The 24408-nt window shown below is 33.1% G+C and overlaps 2 protein-coding genes across 4 annotated transcripts; one reads left to right on the top strand and one right to left on the bottom strand.

Moving 5' to 3' along the window:
- The first annotated feature begins 11917 nt into the window (after positions 1–11917).
- On the top strand, positions 11918–12262 carry LOC114376181 (regulator of MON1-CCZ1 complex homolog). Its single transcript, XM_028334154.1, has one exon. The coding sequence runs from the start codon at positions 11918–11920 to the stop codon at positions 12260–12262; it is 345 nt and encodes a 114-aa protein (XP_028189955.1).
- Positions 12263–16507: 4245 nt separating this feature from the next.
- On the bottom strand, positions 16508–22434 carry LOC114394021 (serine/arginine-rich splicing factor 4-like). 3 transcript variants are annotated; one of them, XM_028355581.1, is made up of 4 exons: positions 22107–22434; positions 20407–21491; positions 19332–20325; positions 16508–16896 (listed from the first exon to the last, which is right to left on the bottom strand). In XM_028355581.1, the coding sequence occupies exons 2-3, from the start codon at positions 21489–21491 to the stop codon at positions 19482–19484; spliced, it is 1929 nt and encodes a 642-aa protein (XP_028211382.1). In that variant the 5' UTR covers positions 22107–22434; the 3' UTR covers positions 16508–16896; positions 19332–19481. The 3 variants fall into 3 exon arrangements, with proteins under 3 accessions (XP_028211382.1, XP_028211373.1, XP_028211365.1); XM_028355572.1 differs by adding an exon at positions 18993–19168 and having other exon boundaries at positions 19332–21491; positions 22107–22433; XM_028355564.1 differs by having other exon boundaries at positions 19332–21491; positions 22107–22433.
- Positions 22435–24408: the final 1974 nt, after the last annotated feature.

Genomic DNA, 24408 nt, shown 5'->3' with positions numbered 1-24408 from the left:
CTAATGCTATATTGTCAACAAAGAATATGCTAGATGACATTGCAGATTCTTTAGAACATATGAACATTCATGAACAAGATTCTAAAGGAAATGACAAAGGAAACAATGAAGATCCTCCAGAAGAAGGCAAATTCAATGATGCACTCCCAAGAGAATGGAAAACTTCAAGAGATCATCCCCTCGACAATATTATTGGTGATATCTCAAAAGGGGTAACAACTAGACATTCTCTTAAAGATTTATGCAATAATATGGCTTTTGTATCTATGATTGAACCTAAAAATATAAAAGAAGCCATAGTAGATGATAATTGGATCATTGCCATGCAAGAAGAACTAAACCAATTTGAAAGAAACAATGTATGGAAATTAGTAGAAAAACCTGAAAATTATCCTGTCATTGGAACAAAATGGGTTTTTAGAAATAAATTAGATGAACATGGGATAATTATTAGAAATAAAGCTAGATTAGTAGCAAAAGGGTATAATCAAGAAGAGGGGATAGACTATGAAGAAACATATGCTCCTGTTGCAAGATTAGAAGCCATTAGAATGCTTTTGGCATATGCATCCATAATGAACTTTAAACTTTATCAAATGGATGTTAAGAGTGCCTTTTTAAATGGCTTAATTCAAGAAGAGGTATATGTTGAACAACCCCCTGGTTTTGAAATTTCTGATAAACCAAACCATGTTTATAAATTACAAAAGGCTCTTTATGGTTTGAAACAAGCCCCTAGGGCATGGTATGAACGATTAAGTAATTTTCTTCTTGAAAAAGAATTCTCCAGAGGTAAAGTGGATACCACATTATTCATAAAGAGAAAGCATAATGATATTTTGTTGGTTCAAATATATGTTGATGATATAATTTTTGGATCCACTAATGATTCATTGTGCAAGGAGTTTTCCCTTGATATGCAAAGTGAATTTGAAATGTCAATGATGGGAGAACTAAAGTACTTTCTGGGATTACAAATCAAGCAAACTCAAGAAGGTATATTCATCAATCAATCCAAATACTGCAAAGAATTGATCAAAAGATTTGGGATGGATAGTGCAAAACACATGTCTACACCGATGAGCACTAATTGTTACTTAGATAAAGATGAATCTGGTCAGTCTATAGACATAAAACAATATCGAGGTATGATCGGATCTCTTCTTTATTTATCTGCTAGTAGACCTGATATTATGTTTAGTGTATGCATGTGTGCTAGGTTTCAATCCAACCCCAAACAATCACATCTAAGTGCAGTAAAGAGAATCATGAGATATCTATTAGGAACAATCAATATAGGATTATGGTATCCTAAGAATTCAACATGTAACTTAATAGGATATTCTGATTCTGATTTTGCCGGATCTAAAACTGATAGAAAAAGTACAAGTGGAACTTGTCAATTTATTGGATCGGCTCTTGTCTCATGGCATAGTAAGAAACAAAACAGTGTTGCTTTATCTACTGCTGAAGCGGAGTATATCTCTGCCGGTAGTTGTTGTGCACAAATTTTATGGATGAAGCAACAATTATCTGACTATGGCATCATTCTTGATCGCATACCTATTAAGTGTGATAATACTAGTGCCATAAATCTATCCAAAAACCCAGTTCAACATTCAAGAACTAAACACATAGAGATTAGACACCACTTTCTTAGAGATCATGTCTTAAAGGGAGATTGTGTATTAGAATTTGTTGATACTAAGAATCAACTTGCTGATATTTTCACTAAACCTCTCCCCAAGGAAGTGTTTTTCTCTATTAGAAGAGAATTAGGTCTCTTAGATGTAAGAGATTTAGAAAAATAGGAATTGATTGGTTGATTGATTGGTTGATTGATTGGTTGATTTATTTTTTACCTTTTGATTGTAGATTATTTTGTTTGATCTTGTTTGAATTCTTGTTTTTATGATAGAATTTATGATTTCTTGTGTATATAGTAATTGAATGATTGAATTTAGTGTATTAGTAGTGAAAATTAGACATATAGGATGTATTTGAGCATAAATATAGATATTCTCTTAGAAACTAGCCTAGGATAGGCTCTGGTAATCGATTACCATCCAGTGTAATCGATTACACATGAACAGGCAGCCTGTAATCGATTACAACATCCTGTAATCGATTACCAGAAGGCTATTGGGCCTGTAATCGATTACCAATACCTGTAATCGATTACAATGCGTCATCTTCTATAAATACTCACGAAATCGGAGCTCGTGCGCAGCCAAAGCCTCCTCCACGTTTTCCTCCATACCTAGAACTTCAAACCTTCGATTCTCACTCGATTCTTCACCAAATCACGTCCCGTAAAGTCCAATCTTCCTCTTTTTCACTCCTCTTTCACTTCCACCGATCAAAATCCAGAAAAACTTCATCAAATGGCAGAGCCATCAAAGAAGAGAAAGGGATCATCTTCCACCGCCACCGCTGCTGCCCATCGCCGTCACGGCCCATCCGGAGCACCCACAGCACCTATTCCTCCTTCTTTGTCATCTCCAAGATCATCAACACTGTTTTCATCCGATGATCAACGTCTACGGTACCTTTCTCAGTTTTCTTCTAGAATAATCTTAGACCCTAAGTACCTAGACGTAGAGTTCTTTAATGATGAAACGTTTGATTGCTATCAAGTGTTTCAAAATTCTGGTCTTGTTGGTTTCATGTCATTTAAATTGCCATATTATCCTGAACTTGTAAAGGTCTTCTACTGCAATTTAAAAATTCAGGATGGTATTATTATGTCTGAAGTGCATGGTACTTCTATGGTCATTGATCAGTCACTTTTCTTTTCTTTGACTCATTTACCCAGTCAAGGTGCACCTTTTGAGGGCACCATTGTTGATGACTGGAAATTCGATTATTCGAGTCATGATGCTCGTCGCATGGTCTGCAATGATCAAGCTGAAATGACCGGTAGATTGTTGGCCGGGTCATTAACTTTTGATAATCGCATCATGCATTATATCATTGTTAGAATTTTGCTTCCTCGGTCTTCAAATTTAGCACAAGCCTCTGAGGAGGATTTGATTCTTATGTGGGCTTTTCTAACCGGTCTTCAGATCGACTGGGCCCATTTGGTTCGGTACCGAATGCATAAGGCATTACGGGCCAATGCACCTCTTCCTTATCCACATTTGATTACTCTGTTTTTGCGTCATTTTCAAATTCCGCTTGATGATGAACCCTTTGTTCAAGTCAAGCGTTCCTTTGCAATTGGTGCTGGAGCAGTGACCTCCTTTGGGTATCGTAAAGATCGGAATGGACAATGGCTGAAGAAGGATGCACTCCCTCCTCAAGATGAACGTACTCCTTCACCTCCTCCTCAACGTGAGGATTCCGCTCTCATGAATGAAGTCCTCTCCGAATTACGGGGTCTTCGTTCGTATGTTGGTGACCGCTTTGACTCGTTAGATTCACGCTTTGCCGGTATGGACATTCGTCTTACACAGCTTGAAGAGGATGTCGGCTACATTCGTCAGAGTTTCGATCTTCCACCACCTCCTCCGTCTTCTTAGTTTTTAGGTTATGATTATTTATCTTTTATAAGCCGTGTATTTTGGCGTTTAGTTTCTTAGAATTTACATTATTATGCTAAGTACTTTGCTTGTTTATCTTGTGGATTTTACACTTCAGTCTTGGATGTTTTGTGGTTGTTGACATTTTCAGTTATTTGGATTCTGGTTTAATTATTTCTTGTTTGTGAGTTTGGCTTATTATATTTAATACTCTGATGCTTATATCTTGCTACTCCATTGTTATAACTGTGTTGATTCCCGAGTTCTTTGGCTTTTTGATGTTGCCAAAGGGGGAGAAAAAGGTTGTAGCATAAGCTTAAGAAAAAGCTTAACAAACTTAGAAATCAAGTGATCATGTATTCCGAGATATAGGGGGAGAAAACGGATGCACATTTTATCTATATACAATTGTTTGTTGCTTGCTTGAATCTTGATTTCAGGTATTGTATTGTCATCATCAAAAAGGGGGAGATTGTAGATGCAATTGGCTCTGATGTTTTGATGATGATCATGATGATGTGTTGCAATTGATGCAAATGGGCTTTTCAAGATTAAAATTCAAGACAATACTTCAAGACAATACTTCAAGATTACAAGGCACAACATCAAGATGATCACTAGAATATTAGGAAGGGAATTCCTAATTGAATTAGCAAAGGTTTGGCCAAGTGATTTAAAATAAAAAGTGTTTTTCAAAGGTTTTACTCTCTGGTAATCGATTACCAGAGGATGTAATCGATTACCAGTGGCCAAATACATTTTATAACAGCTATAAAAATTTGAATTCGAAATTTTAAAAGCTGTAATCGATTACACAATTTTGGTAATCGATTACCAGCAGTTAGTAAACGTTTTAATTCAAATTTTAAAAGCTGTAATCGATTACACAATTACTGTAATCGATTACCAGACAGGAATTTCAGAAAAATAATTTCAAGAGTCACAACTTTTCAAAGGCTTTACTCATGACCACCAATGGTCTATATATATGTGACTTAAACACGAAATTGCTTAGAGATTTTTCAGAACAACAAAGTGTTTATCCTCTCAAAAAGCAATTTCATTTTATCCTCTTAAGAATTCCTTGGCCAACTTGATTGCAATTCTTTAAGGAATTATTTGAGTGCTCAATCTGTAAAATCCATCTCTTTCAAGAGAGATTTGTTCCTCTTCTACTTCTCATTCTCTAAGGGATTAAGAGACTGTGAGTCTCTTGTTGTAAAGAATCTCTAAACACAAAGGAAGGGTTGTCCTTGTGTGTTTAGAACTTGTAAAAGGAATTTACAAGTTAGTGGAACTCTCAAGCGGGTTGCTTGGGGACTGGACGTAGGCACAAGGGTGTGGCCGAACCAGTATAAAACTGAGTTTGCATTTTCTCTTCCCTTAATCTTCTTTATTTATTATTGCTTTATATTCATATTCAAGTTGCTTCATTTGAATTAATATTCAAGAAGATTGTCATTAAGGGAATTCATAACTTAAGTAAAAAGTAAGATAGATTTTTTAATTAGGGGAAAAGTTTGGAATATCTTAATTCAACCCCCCCCCTTCTTAAGATATCTGAGGCCACTTGTCTAACAGTTTTATGCACATATTTATTTATTTCGAGAAAAATCATTCGGTTTAGATATAGAATAAACATATGGTTTATTCATTAAGTTGAGAGCTAGTGTTGAGAGACTTGGTATATTGTGGTACATGGAAGATACTACTCATCATCAGAGGACCTATCTCCATGACTCATATATTATGTTTCTTGTTACGGTTGATGTTGAGTTAAATGGACCAAGTGGGAGAATGTTGGAAGCCCACGCTCAGGTTCCACATTCTTTCTTTTTATTTTATTATTTTGGAAAATTTTGTTATTTCTGAATCTGGTCCATTTTCCATCCACATTCAACATATATCTTTGCAATATATTTGCAACTACCTTCAGTAACAAATCACGTACTCATCCTTTGCAATATATTTGTTATTTCTGAATCTGGACAGACTCTATAAATAGGATGGGGTGTTCTCAGTTTTGTATCACTAAACCCACTTCTCTATTCAGAAAAAAATACATCATCTATTCAGAGTGAGTATGGGTCTGGAAGAATAAAACTGTCTTTCAGGTTTGTGTGTGTGCCGCTTCGCATTCGATTTGCAATGGTTGGAGGTACGCTCGTAATATTTTAATTTTCACTGTTTGATTTGAATATGTCATTTAAATTTATTTGCATGTTTAGATCAGTATATGTATATTTTACACTTCATTCTTCTGGGTTTTCTGGATTTTTTTTGTCGATCCACTCCATTTCTCCGCACCATCCTCTCCCGCTATCTGCCACTGATACCCCTTTCTCTACTTCACGCGCACCGTTCGATACATCGTTCGAGGTGAAAAACTGATCTTTGGGTGCCATTTTCAGCGGAGAACGTTTGGGTAATTAGGTTCTACTGATCTGACTTTTTTCTTCTTTATTTTTTATTTTAGTTTCATTTTATGTGAATTGCACGCATCAAACGGACTAAAGATCTGATTTGGGAGTCAGATCTGGAATTTGGGGTTGAAACCTGGAATGGAGTGTGGAGGTCGTGCAAAACCAATAAAAAAAATAGATCTTTGTTTGTGTTTGCTGATTCGTGTTTTGCGTTTTATGTTTCACCCTTTCCGTCGTGGACGACGCTGCCATTGATGAAGCATCGCAATTACTGTGGGAATGAGGACCAGAAGGCAGAAGAGATGAAGAAGACGGAGAAAAGGAGCTACGCCGCATATGGTGGCCGAGAATTACCGCAACAGTAGTCGAAGAATTTCGAATTACATGAAATTGATTTGGAGGATTTCAAATTAGAAATGTATTAGTTACATTTTAGTGAGAGATTTGTTACTTTTATGTTAACAATCACACTTCTTAAATTTGGAGTTTTGTGAATTTGAAATTTGGAATGGTTCTGGTTTAAAATTTGGAATGAAGTGAGGAATTAAAATGAAGAAAGCAACAGTAGAATGGTGGTGGACAGGTGGTCGGGGTTGGCGAAAATATAAAAAAAATTGTTAAAAAAATTCAAGATAAATAATCATTTTTGTATTAAACATGTAAAGTAATAAAGTAAAAATTTAAATTTTAGTCTGCGAAAATAAAAAATATACGACAAATTTATTCTTTCGTTACCATTAATTGCAGAATTGATGTGACACATTAGGGATGGATTTGTCACAACTCTTTAATCTTCACCATCATCATCTCTTTTATTAATAGTTACAAGCATATAATATTACAATAAATATTTTAAAAATAAGAAAATAAATAAAAGTTAGAACAAATATAATGATAGAAATTCCAAAACAACAGATTTATTATGTTTATTAATCAATAAATATTTAAAAAATAAGAGAAAGATGAAGATTAAATTATATTAGATAAAACGAGTTTCCCTACTTAAATCTATATTTTATAAATCTATCAAATGGTAAAAATTTCACCAAAGAACAAATATCAAATGGTAAAAATCGGTGCTTCATGGGTGTACAATTTCAGTACTTCACTTTAGAAGCCACGGTCTAAAAGGGTTCAAACCATCTCAGTTCTACAAAGGTTATTCTAAAAAAGATGTTTATTTTCCTCTGATTTCCATTCTATTGTTTTTTTGTTTTGTTAAAGTTGTTAGTATTATTAACTTTTGTTAATGGAAAAATTTGAATTCATAACTACTCCTTTTTTTTTCCATTAAATCAATCTTATATCTTCATTTGCATATCATGTCTAGTTCTGATCCTAGACAAGGGACTAATTGAGGTGGCTCAATAAACCATAAAAGGGACCGGTACAATATCCTTTGATTAGGAGCGATCTACAATGGTGCTAGTTGCTAAAATTGTTGGTATGGGTTCTATAATTCCCGTAATCTTCGATCCATCGACCACCCACAACTATACTCCATGTGTAGTATATAGACCACATCACTATCCTCAACAACAGTGTCCGTGAAAGTGTGGGTGATAAATATAATCTTACATCATGTAAAATAGTTTTAAGTTGTTATTTATTATAAATTTATCATATGATAAGTTTATTTATTTTTATAATAATTTATTGAAATAAAAAAATATTATTTCCTAAAATTTAAATCTGAATCTAATATAACTTCATAAAACAAGTTTATAAGTTGTTCTGCTTATATATTTTAATTTGATTATATCATTAATTGATATCTTTAATACACTTTATTAGGATGATGATTATATATCTTGAACATGAAGTTTATAAGGCTAAATATTTATAGTTAGTTTGATAATGATCTGATAGTGAGTCGTTCAATATGTTTAATAATAATATATGCGATTGATTCTAATATCATTTTAAAATTTAGATTTGAATAGAATTTAATCTCACAAAATAGGCTTGTAAAAAATATTTTGATCCAAGATTGTTGAGATATTTAGACTAAAGTGATTTTTCCTTCATGATGATTGACCAGAGAATGGCTATCAGCATGTTTGCAAAACCATCAGCAAATGGCCTTCACACATTCTAAAACATGAAAAGGAAAAAGTAGTGAAAGAATCCTCTTCTTTCGGTTAAATTAAAAAACCACTTGAGTGGGTTAAATATGATAATCTCATGGTTTATTCTTTTAAACTTTCACTTTTTAATAAAAACATATTATATTAATTGATAAAGTTTATTAAAGGGTTTGGTGCAGAATAACATAACTAACTGGAGACTGGAGAGAATATATTCCTCAAAAATTAACATTATGTGTCATTGGCATTAGACGTCTATTTGATTGGTGTGAACTCATAACTAAACACATAGTGGTGGAAAAGGTGAGCCATAGATTAGAGAGCATCACGTGAGTTATTAACTGAAGGAGATAGGTTGTCCTCTACCATTGCTGCGGTGGGTCTCTGATTGACATTATTTCCTGTACTGTAGGTCTCATTACAAAGAAACAAATAACATTTTTTAAAAGGCAAGCAAAATGCTTAAGAACCAAATCATAAATAATACAAAACATTTCAAGTTATTTTATTATTGTAGGTCAACTTTGTGGTACACCACTAATTAGTCATAGGAATCCAAAGATCAACATTTTTTCTTTTACATAATGATGATAATAAGGTTAAAATTTTTGTTGTTAATAGGTCAGAGACTAAGAGTATACCTTAACCCATTAAATTAAAGATTAATTTTATATCCATTCCATGACGATCGTTGGTTCAAAAAAAATTTACATATAAAAAGAATTGAACATGTATTATCTTGTTAAATAAATTGTTCATTCACATGTGAACAAAATGAAACATGACATCACTGCGTTAATCATAAGATTATAGATTATAATTTAACACCATCGTTTGATGATAATCAATTGGTTCATCACCACAACAATGAAAAAGCTCTCAACTCACTAATAAGTTAAGCTTAATCCCAAATATCATATAAAATATTGAATGCAATGTTCTAAGAATGCTTTTTATACCTAGGCATGCCATTGAAAGGTCTTAATCAATAATTACATGCAAATTAGATCCGTGTAAGCCTAAAATTAAGAAAAACATGCAAAAATACGAAAATCAAATGTCAAAATAGAGCATATGGTCTATCAAGGCTCACTTGGCACATCATAGATCTCAATTAGCGCCCATATGCCGCATGATTGATTCTTTGTTCCTTGATTTCACGTAGCTAAAGGTCAGGCTCGATAAGTCACACTTCGACTTGGCTACAAATTTTCATTAGTTAATTCTGCGATTAATTTCCTGATAGCTTTCTTCGTCTTGACTTTTTTCCTTCCAAGCATGATTATCAAAATCTTGAGTTAACTTGCTAACTCTTACGAGTTTACGAGTTCACTTACCTTTTGCGAGTTGACTCTGTATAAACTCTATTTTTAATAGACTTTGGGTAGACTTTATAAACTCTAAGTAAACTCGGTACACTTTCGAGTTTACTATTGAGTTAACAAGTCAGCAAGTAAAAAAAAATTAAACCAAAATGTAAGTCATTTTAGATTTTTTTGTCCGTTTAGTGTTCAACATACCTTCATTTAGTGTGTTGTTCTCAAATAAAAAAATTCTTACCTTTAATAATATTAAACCCTTGTTCTTTAATAACATCAAATCCTCTATGGGAATGATCTACCACTATTATAAGCAAGTTATTATCTAGTAGTGATGCATTACTAGACTTGATTATTTAAGTAGTATGAAATTTATGATTTACTAGTTTACTTTATTATATTGTTGAAATGTTTAATTGGTATGTTATTTGTAGACATTTTGTTATTATTTTTATATGAAGTGGACTCTTACGAGTTTACAAATCGAGTCTATGAAATTCTCACGAGTTTAAGTAAACTCTCGAGTTTGATAACCTTGCTTTCAAGCCTTTATGCAATCTAGCTTATCTAGCCATTGTCTTTGGCACTCCAAGGTCTTGCAAGGCCTTCCCAAATTCACCTTCATTTATCATTGTCAACCACTGAGTTTACTTATTACTACAAAACATTAATAAACGATGTAAACATGATAAGGATTTGTTTGAGTAAGCTTATCCAGAAGTACTTCTAAGATATAAAAATAAGAAGAAAAAAAATATGAAATGAATTTTTTCATAAGTTCATATTCACTTATGCATGTGCTAATTTGTAGAAGCTCTTTCACCTTTTAGAGAAGTTATATTAGAGAATTATCACAAATTAGTTTATGAAGAAATTCATTTCATTTTTTTTCTTATTTTCTTCTCCTAGAAGTATTGTTGAATTATGCAAATAAAAGAATAAATCGCAAGGTATCTTGATTATCTATCATAGAAATTTTTATTTGATTTACAAATGAGTAAGACCATTTTTTTAATACTTATTATGAATATGAAAATATATTTTACATAATCAATAATTGTAACTTTTTAGCTTTTATATCATTTTCTTGTCTCTAATTCAAGCTTTAGTTATATACTAATAACTTAATAAAACAACATTGAGAACTAATCATTAATAGGAAAAAGTGGCAAAAAGAAAAAAGGAAAAAAGTTGAATATCATCAAAATATATGTTAATATTAAATTTTCTTTAATTTTCAAAAATTAATTATTTTTGCTAGCTAGAACATTCTAAGTATTTTGAGTGTGAAGGAGCAATATTTAAATGAACATGTCTTACTATGCTACCTCAGACTCATTTAATAGGTATATCTGGTAACCGATAGGATATGATATTATATCCCAGTCATTAGGGGTGGGTAAGCGGGTCAGCCCGTCCCACGTAAGGTCCGTCCATGTAAGTTCACATTGGCAGTGGACCGGGTCATCTCGTCCCGCACTTTTACATGGATTTAAAACATTGATATGCTCCTGTCCCGCGGACACCACAAGCCAAGCGAGCTGGTCCGCGAGCCTATTTTTTTTTTATAAAAAATGCAATTTTAAAATAAATATATTTTTTTCTCTTAAAAAAATAGTCAATTACACTCAATTATATATATATATATATATATATATATATATATATATATATATATATATTAAAAAGTCTTAATAAATCTCTAACAAATACTTAATTACAAAAGTTTTAACACAACCAAATAAATTTTCAATATAAATGCAAAGAAATTTTGGACTGGACTTTTAAGATTAATTAGGTTTAGGTTGGGTTTAACTGGTGCTTGCGAGTTTGCGGGCCAACTTCTGGATCCTGCGGGCTTCGTGGGCCAGTCCATGGACCTAAGTCCGTTTACCCACCCCTAACAGTCATGATGTCTTAACGAGTGATTAAAAGAAGTTAATGAGGTCATTTGTTTACCCGAAGGTTATGCTTAATAAATATTTGCCTTGTTTGGTCAATCCATCTTAAATACTCAAGGGAAAATTTGCTTTCATCAATCAATGCGAATTATTAATAAATAATATAAAACTGATTACATTATTATGCAAAAATAAGATAGTAAATTACATGGTACTCCAATTAGCTTATCTCATTTTCTTGTCTTTATTTCAACCCCTAGTGAAATATTGAAAAATTAATAATAAAAAAACATTGACAATTAATTGTCCAACCGACAGAAATGGCAATGAGAAGAATGGAAAATAAATTTTATTCTAAAAAAATATATGCATTAAATCACCCCTTCGGTTTTCTACTATTAAAATGGCCTAAGGTCTAACTCCTCAACATGGATCAATTGGTTAGTGTTGGGCTTGTTATGCCATCCTTCTCTAAACCATTCTCCTCACTCATTTTCTCCTCAAAACCTTGAATTACTTTTAGCCAAACCTTGTTCTTCCAAGCCTTTTAAGGTACATGATACTCATCTTGCTCTTTTTTCTTAATTGAATTTCTTTTGTGCTTCTTTTGTTTAATAGTTTAATTAGTCAAAACAAGTAACATACTTCACAAAAAAAGGTACAACCATGAGTGGCAGAAATGGAAGCGGTCTAAAACTTGACTTGAATCTGAACCTACCGCCACCAACGATTGTTAACCAAGGACTTGAGTCTTCGGCTCGATCAGCAATAGTGTCACTAACATCATCATCATACTCATGTTTGTCCACTGAGCTCAACCAAGATGACAACAACAACAACAACAACAACAACAATCACGGATACTCCAACATCTCTGAAGCCATTTCCATTGTGCTAGTAGGGTGCCCTCATTGCCTTATGTATGTGATGATCAATGAGGGTGACCTCAAGTGCCCCAAATGCAAAAGCAGCACTTTGATTCATTTTCTTAATGAAAACAATATCCCATAAGGAGGGGACAAAGTGCTATGCTACCTTGCGATTTCTGCATTTTGTGTTGCAAGTAGGATAGGTTAGCATTTAAACAAGGAATCTCCTTTTTAGGGTATTTAGTTTATATTATTTTTCAATCTTTTTTCTAAACCTTTTTTTATGATTTGTGCTACTTGCACTCTACTTTTGAGCTTTATCTCCTCTACCTAGTAAGGAAATCACAAAAGAGTTGAGTGTAAGTAACACTGCATGTTAGGGATGTGATGCTTAATAAATGGTTGTCTCACTAAGTTGACTATCTTAAATATTAGGTTAGTCACTTTCTCCCATCAATATGGATCATTAGTAACTAATGTATCTGATTATATAAAATAAGAGAGTGAATTTCATGGTATTTCGATTATCTATCATTGAATTTCTAATTTGATTCATAAATGAGTAAGACCATTTTTATTTTGACTTGTTATGAATATGAAATTACTTTATGTTATCAATTATTATAATTTTATCAGCTTTTATATCATTTTCTTGTCTCTAATTCAGCATCTAGTTAAATATTAACAACTCAAAACATTGACAATTAAACATCAATAGACAAAAGTGCCAACAAGAACGGAAGGGGAAAAAATTGAATCTCATTGAAGTATATGTTAATCTTAGAATTTTCTATAGTTTTCAAATATTAATTGTTCTTGCTAGCTAGAAAATTCTATGTTTTTTGAGTGTCAAGGATCAATATTTGAGTGACCATGTCTTACTATGCTACGTTGGACTTATTTAATAGGTCTACCTGTTAACTGATAGGATGTGATGTGGTTTACCAGTCATGGTGTTTTAATGAGTGATTAAGAGAAATTATTGAGATAGTCTGTTTGCCTAGAGACTATGCTTAATAAATAATTACCTCATCAAGTCAAATCATTTTAAATGTTCAACGGAAAATTTGATCTCCACAATCAATAACAATACATTTTCTTTTGTTACTTATGATATCCTACAAGAGTCAAAGACTAATCCTTTAAAGTATAAAAATTCATATAAGAATTGAAACCTCTCAACAAATGTTATTCCATGCAAACATATGTCACGAATCACATGCTTAAAAGACATGACTATTTATCAATGATACCACACCATGTTGATATAAAAATACATGTGTGTGTGATTCACTAATATAAACTAACAATAATTTTAAATCCTTTTAGAAAGTCTTATTAATTTGCCTACTTATTTGATAATAAGTATTGAATGCTTTCAAAACAACTAATATATATATATATATATATATATATCATCCACAAGTATAAATGTATAATGAGAACAACAGCATGAAGGAAAGTCATATGTATGTTTGTAGTATAAGAAAAAAGAAATCGTAGGTTTGGAAGAGAAGGATAATCAATTGAGTGAATTGGAAGACCACATGCCGGACCACATCCTACTTCATAAGTCGTAACAGGATAGGTGGTAATTGATATCCGCAAGAAACTTCAATACATTTATCTATTATTATTTGTTCTTTTACCATGCATTTGCATTTGATTAATTGTGTGTTTGGGTGACACACGTATACTAGATTTTTCACATCAACATTTTTAAGAAAGAAAAAAAAAACATAAAAGTTATACTTAGTCACTTATAACTATTCTGAACTAGTTTGAAGCAACAAAAATTCAAACACACACTAATATATTAATAATATTTTAAATAAATAATCATTTTTTATCAACTTTTCAACAGAACTAAATGAAAAAGAATGCACTCTTTATGATACTTACCAATGCATAAACTCTACTAATTTATTAGATGATAGTATAAAATAATTTTACATTGTCATCTAATCACAACTTATAATATACGAAAAGTTTATTAATTTTTATGATATTTTTATAAAAATCATATCAACAGAGGTTTATGATTAAATGATAATATAAAATTATTTTATATTATCAATGCAGTCTTTTCTCATTTTATTATTCACTTAAGTTTTCAATCTATATTTTTTTCCAACAAATATTACTTATTATTTTTTGTTAGTCTCTATATAATTATCCCTAATTCACAATTCAGATGGCAAACACACTTTTAGCACATGTTCACGTATCCATGCTTTATGTTGGCTTATTTACCATTTGGAGGTTTTTTGTTAATTAATTCTCATTTAGGGTTAAGTCGTAAAAGAAGTTATAACTTTATAAATAGAAGCAAAAAATGTTTATATCACTTCTCAATCGAACATTTTGGAAATTAATTTAGAAGTCATATAAAGATTGAGTTTAATATTTATGTCCTGACATTATAAAATATTTTTACATTGTCATCCAATTATAAATTATCATTTAAATTATTTTAAGATAATTATTTTAAAAGTCAACAAATTTATCATACAAAATGAATTGTAATTGAATAATTGAGTAAAACTTTTTATAGTATAAGTACATAACTCTTTTTCTCGTAAAGATTGACTTGTGTTACAAAGTCATGACTACTTTTACTACTTACCCATAAATGAAAATTAATTTAAAAAATATCTTCATTTGATAATTTTAAAAAAAAAAATATTACTCCAAATGGTAAAAAATAAAACAGCTCGTTGTCTTGTACAATATATCATGTTAATAAAAATAATAGTTAACCAGTATGGATGCATTTTCCTTTATTTTATTTTTTTCTTTTGTTATATTCAGTTCCCGATTCCTACTTCCCCCTAGTGTTGCCCATTGACCAGCAATCATTATCAATATTTACACAATGATGAAACATCTGCAACTGAGTTTATCATTAATCCAAAACCCACCGTCCTCAAAATAGAATGAGAATAGCTACTCTACCGGGTCAATCGGAAAATCTATAAGGATAAGCAACACCGTTTTCTCCATGACACAGCCAACCTGCATACATAAAAGCTCACTAAATGTTTCTTAAATTCTCATAAATGCATGCCCATATTTTACCAGGATACAAACAAGATATCTCTTCAACGATCAGAATATATGACACAGCATATTTATTAGGGATGAAAGTAAATTGTAGATTTAAATTTCAAGGGAGTTAATATTGCATAGGAAGGCTTATCCATTAGCATTAAGTGTTCAGATTTTTTTTTTCTGGAACAAAGAATATACTTCCTGCTGGAGATTATTTATTTGCAAGTCATACATCACTTAAAATAAACTTATCTCTCAACAAAACATTTTCGATACACAAAGGAATCAAACTTTGGTTATATAATAAAGTCATGTTTGAATAAGTTTCTCTAGAATCACTTTTAGAAGAAAAAAAATAATAAAATAAAATGAATTTCTCCTTAAATTAAAATAAATACTCCATTAACTAACCTTAACTAATTTCTAAAAGCTCTCTCATAATTTTTTTAGAAAATGAACAGACATCTACATGTTAACTAATGATTAAATCAGTTTAGCTTATAAAAGAATTTATTTCATTTTTTTTCTTATTTCATCATCCTGCTTCTAGATAAACTTATCCAAACAAGTAAACTAAACATATGCTTGTAGGAGTGTGAAAAAAAAAAAAAGAACTGAACTGATCCGATCCAAAACTAGTCCACTTTGAAAAAATAAACCGTTTTGAAGAAGAAAAAAAACTGAACTGAACCATGATGAAAACAGTATGATTAACCAAACCATTTTAAAAAAGAGATTTAATTCGATTCAATTCCTTAGAAAACCGTTCTATATATAGATAAAAAAATGGATAATTGAATTGAACCAAACCTAAAAAAATGAACTATTTAAAATTAAAAAAAAAAATGAACCACTCCACTTTATAAAAGTGGTCGGTTAACTGAACTGCTTTTATAAAAGTGGTTTGGATTTTCAAAAAATCCAATTTTTACATCGCCCTGTCTTCTAGGGTATTTTTACCATCTGACATTGTTCTGATGGAAAACAATCACATTTTATGAAAATAATGCTGAATGCACACATCATATGAATAAAAAGAAATCATATTTTGGCCAAAAAATCTACTAGGTGTTTAGACTTTAGAGTAACCACCCAGACAAGGGTGATGTTGTTTCCTGCATCCCGTTGCATTCTGAAAAGTCCAATCTGAATTGGACTTCCCGAAATGCAATGAAATAGAATAAGAAGCAATAATGGGAGTACAGAATGTTTTAGGCCCCGGACAATGACTTAATTTGAGACCTCGGGGTAAGCTATTCCGGAGAACCCAACCCCTAAGAGTCTACCATTGTTCAGCATGGGTATTTGTTTCAACTCAGCAACATGCACTAGAAGATTTATCCCACGGCCTATTTCCATATATTAGCATCAACTTTTGATTTTCCAGGGTGTAAAAACTAACAAACTCTCAATAATTTGGATTCTCCTGTTATAAACAACCGTAAAGGTTCGTTCTATTACAGGGATCAATAGACAGTTTTTAATTCATGTAAACCCATAAACCATCATGCTGCCCCGCACAAGAAAACTTGTTTCTCTTTCTCCAACTAGATGGTACTATGACAGGCAAGATTCCAAATCCATAGTCAATCTACTTGCAAAAGTGAGTTGAAGACTCTACTCTAGTTCTTCAAAAAGTCAAATGGTCCCTCCACAATTTGTTCTCTCTACATACCGTAGAATGAAGAGAGAAGTCCTTTTCTACTTCCACTCCCGTGTGCAACCCTGGAAGAGAAAGTAAAAGTTCTTAAAATTCATCCATCCAATTGAAAATTTTCTTAAGTGCAACAATATACAGTTAGTTTTATGAAGACCATAACTTTTTCATATGAAGGAAAATCCAAAATGCAGCAACTGGCAAACACAACTGATCCAGTGATTAAAGGTGAATATCATCAGATATGGTTCCAAGAAAAAGTTGGGAGATTTCAGGAAAGGCTAAATTTCAGTAAGAGACTTTCAGAATCACAAGCGACAATAAAAGGTGTTAACCATTTGATGTAGAACAAGAAAGAATAACACATACTTTCACTTTGTTACTGGAAAAACTCAGTGCTTTGAATGTTATTGACAACGTCAACCATGGTTTTCTACAATATTGTTATTTTGCTTTTATGATTTTCTACAATCTTGACACAGCAACAGGCTTAAGAAGAGGCTACTCTATGAACACAAAACTCATAATCTATGGATTCTGCTAGGACTCCCAGCCGAAAAAAGGACAGTAGATTCAAAATGGTTTATACTTTATCATCATCCACTCAAAAAAATGGAAATGTAGCAAAACCGAATTTCCAGTATCATAACAATCAGGGTATTGACAAATTTCATTGATTTTTTGGCTAGTAAGTACTCATAGAATAACAATTTTAACTCTTTCTCATGGGAACATTGAGATTTGGCTAGTTGTTACTCAAAGTAATAGTATAACAATTTTAATCTTTCTCATGGGAACCTTGATCCATTAATTGTGATTTCAATATCCATCAATAATGAAGCTAAAGGCAAGACATGATGTTAACATAAAACTGAAAAGTGCTATAAACCTGGTAAGAAGCTTGACATACTGTTATTCGACACATTTTCAACACCAGTGTGCCACCAACACAGGCACATGTTTAGCCAGTTTAGGTGGTGTTAAGCTCCATTTTCAAATGCACGGAGTTTCAACTTGGCTAGACATGGCTTGGACTCTGCCTCAAGTAGGCCAACATAAAACTAAGGTCTGGTTAATTAAGTTCCTGTAGCCCGTTTATCCTTGGCAAACTTCATGCACAGTGGCCATCTTCCCCTCACAGCATTCACAACACAATAGTTCTCTTCCCTATACAGCATTCACAATGGCACAGTGATCCTTCTTCTAGTCTCTAACCCTCAACCTTCTCACTCTTTCTGCTCATCCTAACCATTAGTTTTTAAAAGCTTTCAAAGCTGTTATGCAATATTTATAAATGATAAATAAGACTTTTTTATATTTGTTTTTCAAGAGTTAAACATTGCTATTTCCTTTTCTAGGTTTGCTTTATTGCAATATCCACCTGTCTTGGTCAACCTGTCAATTGTCCCCAAAACCAAAGAATATATCTAAAACACTCACTTTTACACACATCGCCTATATCAGCTCCACTAACCAAATATCATACTAAATCACATCTATTTTCACAAACTTCTTTCAGGCAAGGGAACAAGTTCTCCAGTGTTCCCCAGCTGGCCCACAGCACTCTGGTGTTGTTCCTAGTCAAGCCTCATTTAACACACTACAGAACAACTTTCGTCTGGCTTATGTTCTGTTCACCTTATTGGCTAGTCAGAGAGGTCTCTGTTCTCCAGCATCTGTGCTATGTTTTCTTTATTTTTTGTTTCTTTTTGTGTTGTGTTCAGAGTGGCAGGGTAGCCTTGTGTTCTGTTGTCTTTATTTCCAGAAGGGTCTCAACTCTAAACATGCTTCTGTTGTCTTTAGAGAGTGTGTGTGTGTCTTTCATTATTCAAACCTTGAGGAAGCCATATACAAATTACAAAATATAGCACGCCATTAATTAATAAACTTACAAGACCAGAGAGCAAAACCAATATAACCAGTTCAGGCAATAATTGAAAGACAACAACCAACTAGATAGATAGAAATTGAATATAGAGGATCAGGAAAATAGAATATTTTTTTAATGATTGACTGATTGTAAAATTTTAAAATGAATTCATAACCTTGTTAAGGATTTTATAGTTTCACGTTCATAATATGTCATTGAATGATTATACATATTAATAATTTTTACTATATAGCATGTTCAGCTATGCCAAATCCTATACTACTACAAATGTACCATGTCAACCCTGTTGTGTGCATATGCTTCCAAGTTGCCACCCCTAGCATATCAGCACTATAATATTGCACCAATGAACTCATTAGTGCAGTAAACAAGTTAAAAGATCTCCTTCTCCCCCTTCTTTTGAGCGAGCACAGAAAACAAATCGAATAATAATAAAACAGTGTAGATTCCTGTCATTCCAGAATTTCTACCATCATTCAAAGTTTCAAATGTTAGGTAAACTACCATTGTTATAATTGTTATCATTTGTAAGATGGCACTGCACTATAATTGCATGGAGAATACAAAAAAGCAAAGTAATATGATGAGTTATAGTATGGTTTGCATAATTACCTGCTGAGCAAATTTCCTTACAATGATTACCATATAATCACATCTGAATTCCACTGAGAGCCATGCAGAAAAGACAGCGTAGAACATAGATACATAGCTCCTATGAGAATAAATCTACCACTGAGGCATCGCCTGTGGCACTATGAACAATTAAGCATTCTCAAGACTGAACTCTCCCCATCCACTACTGCTTCTTACATACTTATCAACAATGCCAAATTCCTGATTCTGAGCAACCCGCCTGGCATAGTTCTCAGTTGAAATTGGGCCTTTCTTCAACCTACGGTAATAAACAACATGCCAAGGCCACAACCGAGCACAACCAAATAAGGCATCAATTGTTAAATTGTTTTCATCGTCTTTTGGAAGTTCCAAGCCATAGGTATTAAGAACCATGCAAATCTCCTCTGTGGATACAATGGTTGAAAGGTTAGAATGGAGATTGACATTAGTTTCAGAAGCAGACTTCTGAATTTCTGTTGAAATATCATCCAACATCATTGCTCCAGAATGCTCAATATCCTTTGTCTCTTTTTCTATCGGTGGAGATAAATTCCCAACAAGTGGTTCGTTTAAATCTGTTACTCTGTCAGATGATTTTAAGATAAAATGATTTTCATGATTGTCCTCCTGTACAAATTGGCCCTTTTCCACACCATCCACCACTGTGGTATACACTGCAGCTTTTCCATTTACAGCAACACCTGTACCCTTGGATTGAAGATTATCCAATTCCATTTTACTGCCAATTTGTTGTCCCTGTGCAACCAAATGCTCCACAGATTCAAGAGCAGTACCATTAATGGACGAGGCTTTTGAATTCAACTGTATTTTATTTGGAGATGATGATAAAGTCTGATTGAGTGATAGACACAGAGACATAGGGGAGCTTGATCTCCTAGAATTCAAACTTTTACCTTTACAATACTGAGATTTTGATGATGAAGAATGTGATCTAGAAGACACTGATCTTGATCTAGAATGGGAACTAGACCTACGCAATGACTTGGATGACTGAGAATTTGAAAGAAAGTGAGATGCAGAGTAATCAGATAGCAAAGAGGATGAGACTGACCGCTTGGATATCTTTGCATTAGATTGTTTAGGCAATTCTATGTCATTTCTGCTTCGTTTCTTTCCTACATATTCCTTTTTTTTATGCCTATCAGTTTCCCTTGCTCCCGGGAATGATTCATTTCTCCATGGTGCATGGTGATGTCGTGAACCAGACAACCTCCTCCCATCTCTCTGGTGCCTCAGTGACAACGGCTCCAAATTTGACTGCAGCTTTGCCAAGGAATCAGATTCAAATTTATTCACATCTTCACTTTTATGCTTCTTGTCTATTCTATTATTCTGCCAAACATCCAACCTGTTATATTTCCTCTGTGAAGTATGTTCTTTTGGACAATTTCGAATTTTATGACCAGGATCACCACATCTAAAACAAATTTGCTGGAATTTTGACCCATTTGGACGATTTGAGGTATCCTCGCCAATGGCTCTGCTCACATTCTCTAGGGAATGGGCTGCAGGAGAACCACCAGAGTAACCGACATGATAATCTTCATTGTCATGCTTCCTATCATTGCCCTGGTAAGGTTCATAACGATCAAATTCTATAGCATTTCCATTCCCATTGTCCACTAACGGGTCATGAACTGGCTCATCCTCCTTGTTAGGAACAACTCCACCGCCTTCATAGGGAAAGTCTCCCCCAAATTTTTTTTCTTCCCCAACATAATCTTTAAAATCATCATGACGATATCCCCTCTCCTCACTGGGCATTTCCACAGATTTTCCCCTTCCCATCTTCTGATTCGACCACCCGCTGAAACCAGATCTCCTTCTCACATACCCGACTCTTTCAGGATTCCTCGCATGTTGTAACTCATACACATTTCTTCTGCCACCACTAGGAATTCTAGAAAAATGTGTACTAGGCTGTTTATTGGACCATGTTAGTGTCAACGGTTCACCACATATATTTCTACCTTTCAGTGCTCTCAGAGCCTTTTCCGCATCGGGAGGGAAATCAAATACTACAAAGCCATAGCCATCTCTTTTCAGCTGAACATTACAATGCCCAAATCGACGGAAAACACGCTCGAGATCATCTCTTTGAGAATGTTCTGACAGATTACCAATATAAAGTGACATCTGCAACATTACAAATTCAGAGACCACATTAACACAAAGTAAATATCATAATCTCCACAGAAACGAAGTACAGAACGTATTCACACTTTATATAACTAAAACAAGAAGAAACGCTGGAACAGGAATTTTACCAAATGCGTAAAATGCAAAGTAAATTTCATAATTTCCGTTGACGAGAACAAGTTCACACTTTATAACAACAAAAAGAAAAATAAACGTTGGAACTTGGAACAGGAATTTCATCAAACGCATAAAATGCAAAGTATATTTCATAATCTGCACAGAAGAGAACGTATTCACACTTTACAACGACAAAAACAATATTTGAATGTTGATTTGGTCCTAACTTAACCCTACAAAACTGGTTTGTAAGGTGAGGGATGTCCCTCGCTTGTATATTGTATCTTGACGGTCTCTAGCCTAGCCGATGCGGGACTTGAGTTTTTCCCAATAAACAAGAACAAACGTTGGAACAGGAGTTTCATCGAACACGTACAATGCAAGAATAAAGGGAGTAACAAGAAACCCTAACTAAAAAAGCGTAAAGATGATAAAAGTGTTTCAGTGCGGTGATTAATAGCGTGAAGAGTGTATTAGGAAAGTCATAACGCGAACCTTCTAGAAGCGCTAGCTAGAGTGTGCACTTCGAACTCTGCTCCGTTCCTCTTTGAAGCTCCCGAAGAGTCCGCGGGATCGAAACGGTGCGTAGTAAGTGGTGAATGGTGATTTTAAATCGTGAGAGTCTGAAAGGTGCGAAGGAACACTGCAAAGTTATTATGATAACCTAGAAATAGAAAGTGTTGGAAACGAGAGGAAGCACTTATGGCATCAGTGACAGGGTTGTGTTTGTTTTGAGTTGTGTGTAGAAGGTGGAGTGGAAATGAAGAAAAGAGTTGCATTGCATTTGGACATTTGGTCAAGCGCCACGCACGCATTTGCTGCTTCAAACGTGTGAATATTGATGCTACCAAACAACCCTTCGGTTACCCCGTGATTTTTTTTATCAATACAGAAATACAAATAAAATTTATGTTATCTGATATAATGTTTAAAAAAATTGTAATAAATACAATACAGATAGGTTTTTCCCAATATTTAATAATATGATTAATGTTATTTAAATATTATATTTAACAAATATAATATTTAATATTATATTTACAAGAAGATCAAGTTGAATTGGTTAAACACTATACACTCTTTGTTGATTCTTATTGCTTGTCCTTCGGTTCTGCATAGTCTGCCTTTGTGTATATGTTTAAGCAAATTTCTATGGTAGATTATGTTGCATTTGTTAAATGTATATTTCACTTTTGAAATTTGATGCCAAACATGGCTTTGGATTTTTGGGCTGTGAAATTGACTTGTTGGATCTTTGCAATGAAGAGTTCATAATACTAAATGCTATAACCTATTTCACTATTTATTATTATGTACCCTAATATTTCATTGTTTATTATTATCTACCCTGATAGCATTTGGCCAATAGCTAATCATTGAGCTAGAACATATTGATATCAATCATGATTCCCAAGCTAATAATATGTCAGCATTGATGCAACATGATTTAAGGATCCTTTCTAAATTCTGAGGGTGATAATGAAGACAATCTTGAGGAAGTCCCAACTTCAGATCAAAATTTTCTTCAAAAAACACATGATCCAAAATCAGCTTTCTCCTTAGTGATGTCTAAGTCTCAAAAAAGGAAGTCAAAGATGGCTAAAAGTCAGATTTCCAAGTTTGAAAAGATTAAAACTTGTCCTAGTGTGGATAATGAGGATTATGTTTCGGAGCATCATCTTCATCTCTATATTCTTGAATATGTTGGTTTTGGGAGAAAGTTCAAACTAGGACTTTGTATTTTGTCGTTGCTACTACTGCTTTTATACTTCAAGTTTTGTTATATTACTCTGCTATATTTTCCTGCTTTTTTTGCATAGGGACCTCTGGCTAAAGTTAGTTTTTTTCTTATCTGGTAAGCCATTTATTGGCTTTCCTCTTTAGCTAGCTTTGGATTCTCCCTAGTGGTAGCTGCTTTCAAATCTCATTGTGTTGGGAAGAGTAGTTTAAAAGGGTTCTTCTTGTAACAGATTTTTATATAGGACACATCTTCTACAACATCATAGCTCTTTTGTGGTTACCCTTTCCTCCTTTTGTTTGGAAGAATTGGTTTTTAGAAATAGCTTAAGTCTTCCTAACTATAGCTCCTCTTGCTTTTTCAACTGTTATAGGCAAATATACTTTTCTACTTTTACTTTTAACTATTTTCTCTAATTTCATGTGCCATTGACTTTACTGCCTTGAGCACTTTGTTGAGTATCCGTCATCCTCTTACAAACTTCTTCGTGAGTGTCCGACTTGAATGTCTCATTCTTTCCTCTTTTTCTTTTTTGCCAGCCACCACCATCTCTTCTAGTATAATGAGCAAGGTTTCCTCTTCAAGTTCAATCCAATTATGTCTGACTCTTGTGTTACCTATTGGTTGTTGACTAGTATTCCCGCCTTCACTTTCCATCACTAAAACTACAACATTGAAAGATTTTAACAATGAACATTTTAAAGAAGTACAATAAGATTAAATAACACATGTCACCAAAATAAATAGACATTTCTTATTAACCATCAATAAAATAAAATCAAACAACTATGATAAAAGTCAAATTTACTAGATTTTCATATGTATTTTATAACATTTATTTGGCATTTTAGTTAACTTTAGGCCTTTTTTGAATCAAAACAGCTTTAAATTTAGTTTTTACTTTGTCTTTGGTAGAATTTTATCTTATAGTTATTTTTAATGAATTTTGGATAGTTTTTTAGCAATCTCCCTAATGCAATCCTATCCCCAATGGTATTGAATAGAAGACTCCAAGAGGATTGGACTAGAGCTGCTAAAGAAGACCCTAGGATTCTCATG

Source organism: Glycine soja, chromosome 2, assembly GCF_004193775.1.
Source record: "Glycine soja cultivar W05 chromosome 2, ASM419377v2, whole genome shotgun sequence".
NCBI lineage: Eukaryota > Viridiplantae > Streptophyta > Magnoliopsida > Fabales > Fabaceae > Glycine > Glycine soja.
Note: the sequence above shows the minus strand (reverse complement) of the source record. Positions and strands in the feature narration are given on the sequence as shown.